The sequence below is a fragment of the Alosa alosa genome, chromosome 9 (assembly GCF_017589495.1).
Source record: "Alosa alosa isolate M-15738 ecotype Scorff River chromosome 9, AALO_Geno_1.1, whole genome shotgun sequence".
NCBI classification, from domain to species: Eukaryota; Metazoa; Chordata; class Actinopteri; order Clupeiformes; family Clupeidae; genus Alosa; species Alosa alosa.
The window spans coordinates 33,148,195-33,156,281 of NC_063197.1; the positions used below are offsets into that span (position 1 = coordinate 33,148,195).

An 8,087-nucleotide genomic window follows, 5' to 3' on the forward strand; every position below is an offset into this window, starting at 1 on the left:
TTCTAAAGCATGGAGCAAGCAGCTATTTTTTGCCACCGGGCTGCGACAATTGTCTAACACCACCATACATGTTCAATATTTGATATACAACAGCCTTAATGGAGAGGAAAGCTTCTCTTTGCCCCTGCGCCAATCTGATTTGGTTGAATTGAAACTGAAACTTTTAAACATATTTTTGATAACAGCTAAATTAATATACAGTATATTTTTTATATCTTGCGATTTTAGGCATTTAGGCTAATATTTGGCATTAAGCACGAGCCGCGCTTTAGCAGACATGTTGGTCGCGCTGCCTGTTCCCGTGAAGACCGCAGTCAACCAAAACAACATGGCCACCACTCCCTGGAGCTCACTCAGACTGGCACTCCCGAGAATGGCAAAGCACCAAACTGTTAAAAAACATTTGCGTCACCGAGCCCTCAGCTTTTCCCAACCTCCCCCCACTGCACCCTTCTACCCCTCTATGGGGTCAAACTACGGTCACTGTCGGGAGATGAGCTAGCAAAAATTAAACTCTTACCCCCATAACAAACCCAAAAAATATTACCAGCGCCCTCCCCGTCGGAAAAAGCCACGGGTTCATCTAGAGTTCACATGCCCCGAATCATAGCTTTACACGGGGAAATGTGAGATTTGTCTCGTAACCTGATTTTTCAGAAAGCATCCACCAACCAGCCATGGCGACACGTGACGTATTTTGAACTTCTGACCCCAGTCGCTGGGTCGTTGTTCGGTCAGACTTGCGCTCTGAGGAAGGGGCTGGACCAGTTAAAAAATGCTACCAAATTCGCTCGTCACTGGCCCGGTGCCATACTGCCATCCTCAGCTGCCCCCAGTCCAGATTTCCGAGTTCATCGAGAGGCCAACGGAAAATTGCCCGCCCTCGATGAAACGTCATATCGTAGACTGCGCGTCCTTCGGAAATATGCGCTCCCCTCGCGCCCCACCTTCTGGGTGGTTCCAAATCCTTTGAAAATCAACAAAACGTTCCGCTGGTCTAACGGTGAAATGAAGACAAACAGCGCCCCCTGTTGTTTAAGAAAGTTGCGAAGAATGAAAGAATCGTTCAAGTGATTTCCCCAAACTTTTCCGGAAATTTCTTTGGACCGCGCATGAGGAATTAGACTGAATCTGTAATTTAATCTTGTCATGTGTTGACAGTGAGGCTAGTAATTACCATGCTAATGTTTTGCCAACATATTAAAAACCCATAATATTTTGGCAATAAAGGTAGACTGACATTACATAACAGGTAAGCAAAGCTCTTCACTGAGCATTACGGCTGACGGTGTCATAGGAATCATTTGATATTTTATACAGTATCAAAAAATAAACAAAACTCACAAAATACGTTAAAAAGCTCTCTCTTAAAAAAGATTATCTATTTCAAGTGTATGGTGAAACTAACAGATAGAATCCTTGGCTCTAAGATTTTTTTTAATATTGCCTATAATAATTATTATTATTGTACATAATAATAATAGTAATAATAATAATAATAATAATATATTATAAATCATATTGTATTCTAAAATATTATACATCATTATTATTATTGTTTATATGTATATTTCTGTATTATTAATATGTATTATTAATATAAAACTATTTTAAAATATTCAAAATCAAACCAATTCAGAATTCTTTGCATATATTATTTTGACCACAAGAAAATGTTATTCTTTATTATTGCATTTACAAAACAATAAATATATTTGGTTTTACATTCTGTAAAATGCCTCTTTCCAGGAAACATGTTATTCAAATAATAAGAAAAATTAAAACATTAAAAAAAATTATTATTACATAACAAAACTGTAATCATTCCATCTGCAAATCACTGAGATAGAAACATCCTTATATTGAGTATTTAGTGAATAAATGTTTTTGTTGTTAGTCATCGCCGTTTTACAACAGTGAATTGCAGAATCAAAACTAATTAATTATGCAGTATATTTTAGATGCATGTATTTTGTGATATGTTACTGTGTAACTGATTAAGTAGTATGGATAATGTATGCACAAAAGTATTCATTTTCAGATTTGACGCATTGTATGCAGTCAGCTCATATTTCAGAGATGCTACAAGCACTTGAACGCTAAACATGTAAATCCATGACATTTTCTTTGTTCAGCACTTCCAAAGCTTAAAGACTATGCAACATAGTCTTTTTGCACACCTCTTTTGTCAGGCAGGTGTGTTGGATATGACCAAAGGTCGCAGATCAGGAGCTTAGAAAGTATCCCGCACACTGACCATTCCGCAAGCAATTATTTATTTAGAATACAACGTTTCGGTCTTAGACCTTCATCAAATAAATTTACCTGATGAAGGTCAGACCGAAAAATTGTATTCTAAATAAATAATTGCTTGCGGAATGGTCAGTGTGCAGGATTCTTTCTAAGCTCCAAAGCTTCAAGGCTAACCAGCAGCATAAAAACCTCTAGTGAAGCATTTTTACACCTACTGTATAGTGAATCAAAGTTTATAAATGTTTCACACTTTAAATCCACCTCAACAAAAATGTTTTGTCTTTTTCAAATAAAATATAATATATTAGAGAGAATGCATCAAGAAAATAATGACCTTGTTTGTGAGTGCAGATAAAAATGAGAATTGGAGGATCACTAATAATGTGTGCTTCATTTTATAAGATAAGAACATGTTTTCATATGTTTTTAATATATTGCTTTTTAGAACAAACAACATTTTTCACTGACTATTGTACAGTTGCTAAGTTGCTCACTGAGTTTTAAATAAATAAATAAATATTCCAAAACATTTAACAATTGGTTAAGCTCTTAAGCAAAAAATGTAATTCCAGTATTGTTAAAAACAAGCAACAGAAATTGCTTACTCAGAATATTTCCCAATTCAACTATAACTATATAGTCAAATCTGTTATTTTGACACATTGAAATAATAAGCAGTGAGTTAAAACAATTAAACAAAACAAAACAGAGCCAGCAGCCAGCAGTCTTTGATGAAACACAGGAAGACAGGTGATGAGCAGCGGCAGACAGCAGAGAAAAGGTCAGAAAAGGTGGTCACCTACAGCCTCTACGAAGGACGTCAGCACCCTCTTGTGTCCACAAGGGGTACTGCATGTTTAAAACAGCCACTCAAGGACTGTTGCATTTCCCTGGATCCATAGATCATTACATTCAGTGACCAGCTAACATCAATGCCTGAATAACTGTCTCCCAGCTTCTACTGACGGCACACTTTGGGAGTTTTCTTTTGTTGGCTCGCCACCCCAATTTATTTCCACAGGAAACATAACAGAGACCCAGCCATGGGGTCAGTGTGTTCTGGACCTGTGTGTGTGTGTGTGTGTGTATGGGGCCAAGTCCTCTGGGATGACTCTGTAAGGTACAGGTGATGAGGTGTGAGAGGTCCAATTGGGTCAACATACCAGAACACATCCCATGAAGCCCGTCACATGCTGGCCATATAGCCAGACAGACCTCAGACTCACAACCTTCATACCCAGAGAAAGAGAGAGAGAGAGAGAGAGAGAGAGAGAGAGAGAGAGAGAGAGAGAGAGAGACAGAGAGAGAGACAGACAGGGAAAAGAGGGTTCATGATTAGTCGTACGGGGTACTTCAAATAATGATGAACAATAAAATAGTTAAGACAGGGGTCTCAAACTCAAATGAGCTGGGGGCCACTTCTGCCAACGTCATCTGATTGGAGGGCCGGCTATTTCTGAAAATGCAATGTTCTATTCTTTTAAACCTGGCAAACTAGGTGTCAGGGTTAAGAAAGCAACACCATTGGATTTTTATATCAAAATTTCAAAAGGCCATGGCTTGAAAGTGGTCAGAGATAAAGTCCTACTGTAAATGTAAAAATCTTTGAGTATAAACAAAAGTTTATGAAGGGGGTAAATGTACTAATCACTGGATGGCAAGCACCTCAAATTATGCACATTTCAGTAAATACTGGATGAACATATTTGAGCAGGTTTACTTTCCTTTTTTTCATATTACCCACATAACAAATTAACAGGAAAACACCTACAGTAAGATGTATACCAACACCTAAGATGTATATGGTTTAGTGATGTATTACTAAACCACAAGGCCTACAATAAAGTATTCTGGTCAAATCAGTTCCTATCAAGGGTAATCTGAGTACCCAGAAGTTCGTGATCATATTGCGGGTGACTTTGTAGTTCTTTAGAGCCCTGTTTCTACTAGTCCTGCTGTTCGTACCACGCCCATTACGGACACTATCATCACGATTACCACTGCAACCTCCAAGCTATGTTGGGCAGAGGGTCTAAATAAGCATGGTATGCTTAGTGGACACCGTCGATACACGCAAAGACGACCTCCATTCACAGACGACTGTGACTATCACTGTCAATAGACGATCGATCATAATCTCCAAAAGGATATTCTCCTTCAGAATCAAAATAGGTGAATAACATAGCCTACCTAAGACTTCATCACACGTGAACGTTTTTCAACATTAGGTGTACGCCTATTTCTGCTTCAATTTGTGCAAAACTATGGCTCGCGCCGCTTCCATCGCCATTACAAATGCACGCCTTTGTGTTTCTCGCGTGTAATACAAGTATTTCCTGAAAACTTTGCGCAGCGATTTTGGGTTTGAATCAAGCTCTGGATGTCTAGCACATAGTGGAGCAGAGTACAAATGCGATTTGTCACCGTACTTGGATCTATCGTCTACTTTAATCAGTATCGTTGTTTGTCGCAATTAAAAATAGCCTCAAGGGCCGGATTACATTATTATTTTGACATACGTCGCGGGCCGGAATTGGCCTGGACGCGGGCCGGATTTGGCCCGCGGGCTGGGTGTTTGAGACCCCTGAGTTAAGAGATTAAATGTGGCTTGTTCTGACTTTAAATCAACTGCAAAAAGCAGCACAAGCCTTAAACATATAGTAACGTGTGATGCACGTTATGATATAACGACAAAATTATATTGTCTAAATTAGAACAACATTTAACATTAATAAAACAATAAAAACATTAAATGACGACTTGTCTCAAGTCAAATCCAATGATCTAACTACTGATTAAGATTCAAACTCAAACTCACTTCCTGTGTTCTCAACTCACTTCCTGTGTTCTCTGCAAGTGGCTCAGTCCTCGTAGCTGTCTGCGTGCTCAACAACAGGGGGCTCCACCAGCTTCTCATAGGAGATAAACATCATGATCTGAAACAGGAAATAAACATCATGATCTGAAACAGGAAATAAACATCATGATCTGAAACAGGAAATAAACATCATGATCTGGAACAGGAGATAAACATCATGATCTGAAACAGGAAATAAACATCATGATCTGAAACAGGAAATAAACATCATGATCTGGAACAGAAGATAAACATCATGATCTGGAACAGAAGATAAACATCATGATCTGGAACAGGAAATAAACATCATGATCTGGAACAGACAACTTCAAATCAGGCCTAGACATCGTCAAAGTCTCAGAGAATAAGACATCACCACATCCGGACTCAGGGAATGAGACATTAAAACATCAGGATTCAGTTCTGTCTCAGGAAGCAAGACATCACTTACTGTAAGTCTCAGGGAGACATCACTTAAAGAGTTATTTGAACCCAGGGTCTTTTTCACCATGACGACCAGTCGAACACCCCCTCGAGAGCTGGATTATGTTGATCGAAGAAGTACTGAGTTTGACCGGCTTTAGCGCTTACTGCCCAAAAGGCTAACGGTGCAAGAGCTAAGGGCAGTGCACCAAACGTATCCAAACGGCCATTTTTTAATCACTAATAATGCCCAAAATAGCACCACACTTCTGCAGTAGTATGAATAGTATGAATATGAGTATAAGTATATACTCTTTTGATCCCGTGAGGAAAAATTTGGTCTCTGCATTTATCCCAATCCGTGAATTAGTGAAACACACACACATTAGTGATGCACAGTAAGGTGAAGCACACACTAATCCCGGCGCAGTGAGCTGCCTGCAACAACAGCGGCACTCGGGGAGCAGTGAGGGGTTAGGTGCCTTGCTCAAGGGCACTTCAGCCGTGCCTACTGGTCGGGGCTCGAACCGGCAACCCTCCGGTTACAAGTCCGAAGTGCTAACCAGTAGGCCACGGCTGCCCCAATAGGGTCCCTACACATTAAAACAAAGCATCAACAACTTAGTAAGTGTACTGGGAGTTCTGTACCAATGTAAGTACCAATTCTGAACACTCAAAGCAAATTTCTTAAGATGGTGAGTGTTATATTTAAGTGCAATTCTAAATAAATTACCAAGAGGTTACACAGTGGCTGTCAGAAATGACTACTGACAACATCTAACATCACAACTACAGTAGTACTCCAGCTCCCATGAGGCTACAGTAGTACTCCAGCTCCCATGAGCCAGTAGGGCAAACTTACTGTGAGCAAGACCAGCAGGGCCATCATCACGCCCAGCATCACGTACAAGTTGTTGGTCAGCCCTCCTGCCCAAAGAGGGCCCAGGATGGTGGCCAGGCCTCCCACAGAGCGCCGCACCCCCTGGCTGAACCCTGAGGAGAGAAGGGGGACAGGAGACGTCAGGGGAGTCACTGCATGAAGGACTCACGTTTACTGTGAATGTAGTCAACTCTTCTGCTGGTGAGTTTTGAACATTCTGTTCCGCAACAATATAAGGTTCTAAAGTTCCATGTTGAATTCAATGAACCCAGATATTCTATAGAACGTTCATTTTTTCCAACATTCATACCTGCTGAAGGAAGAGCTCAAACCCTCAAGACACAGAGCCTCAGGTGGAGGACTACAAAACACCTTGGGTGATTAAGTCATGGAGGACTTTTTACTGTAAGGGTCAGAAACTCCAACTCTAACTCCTAACTCCTAACTCCTAACTCCTAACTCCTAACTCCTAACTCAGGCCCTGTGGATGGAGGGTCACAGAGGGCTTCAGAAGGGGGTTCAGACGATGTCAGGAGACTTCATGGAGGACTTTTGCTGAAAGTGCTATTAAACTTACAGATAATTAAAGAGTTTGTAAGGTGTGACATTAAATAAGGGGTCCTGATCTCAGCAGAATACAAAGTGCTGTGTGTCTGCGTCACGCGTCTCGGAGCATGAATACTTCTGCAGCGCTCTGTGGCTAAGCTGTCAGAGAGCCGAGTGCATGAATCATCACAGACTGCTGACTAGTTGAAAAGAGTTCAGAGTGTGATAGAAATGATAAACGACACTTAGGGAAAAATGTAAACACTTCACACACTCACTCTCTCACACACACACACACGCACACACACACAAACACACAGACACGCTCACAAACTCACACGTGCGCGCGCACACACACACACACACACACACACACACACACACACACACACACACACACACACACACACACACACACACTGAATATATGGCATAATCGAATAAGTACCATTCCTATCTGAAAATGGCCGAGTCATAGAAAAACTCTGAATGCGGAATGTATGTGCTGTATATTCTATATTTGGAGACACGACTTCCTCACATGATGGCGCCATGCTGGACGGCAAAAAGACAGGAGCGGTAAGACAAATTACATTATGGTGTGAACACCATTACTTTTACATGGTGTCCTTTTCACAGGGCATTACAAGGATACAAGGAAGTTTGTCACATGCATATAGTTACTGGAAGTAAGAAATGCAGTGAAATTATGTCTGGTGTCAGCCTATTTGTGCATTTATGGGGGGCAGTGCAGTAGAAGAGGGGTTTAGTAGATTAAGTGGCAAGGGCTGCATAAGAAAGGTGGGGGAGGATTGGGATGGGGGGGCACCAACAAGGAGCACCCCAAGAGCAACAGGGGCAAGGAAAACTCCCTTACCAAGGAAGAAACTTTGGGCAGATCCACGGCTCAAGGGGCTAACCCAACTGCCAGGGGTCTTGGTGTGTGTGTTTGGGGGATGACAGGGGAGATGGGATAGTGTGCTGTGTATGTGGAGAGAGGGCAGTGTGCAATATGTGTGTTGGGGAAGCTTCCTCATGAGACAATGTGCTGTGTGTATGGGGGCAGTGTGCTGTAAGCATGTTGGGGATGTGTGTTGGAGAATAATGTGCTGTGTGTATGTAGGGGGG

The 8,087-nt window shown here is 41.3% G+C and overlaps 1 protein-coding gene across 4 annotated transcripts in view; it reads right to left on the reverse strand.

Moving 5' to 3' along the window:
* Window positions 1–2,375: 2,375 nt before the first annotated feature.
* Window positions 2,376–8,087, reverse strand: part of LOC125300380 (major facilitator superfamily domain-containing protein 8-like) — a 106,209-nt gene continuing 100,497 nt past the window's right edge. For 3 of the 4 annotated variants that reach the window (XM_048252277.1, XM_048252276.1, XM_048252279.1), the window contains exons 11-13: window positions 6,396–6,525; window positions 5,072–5,189; window positions 2,376–3,482 (exon numbers count right to left, since the gene is read on the reverse strand). In XM_048252277.1, coding sequence (XP_048108234.1) covers window positions 5,115–5,189; window positions 6,396–6,525 — 205 coding nt within the window. In that variant the 3' untranslated portion in view covers window positions 2,376–3,482; window positions 5,072–5,114. The remainder of the gene's footprint in view (window positions 3,483–5,071; window positions 5,190–6,395; window positions 6,526–8,087) is intronic. The other variant, XM_048252278.1, reaches the window with a different exon arrangement.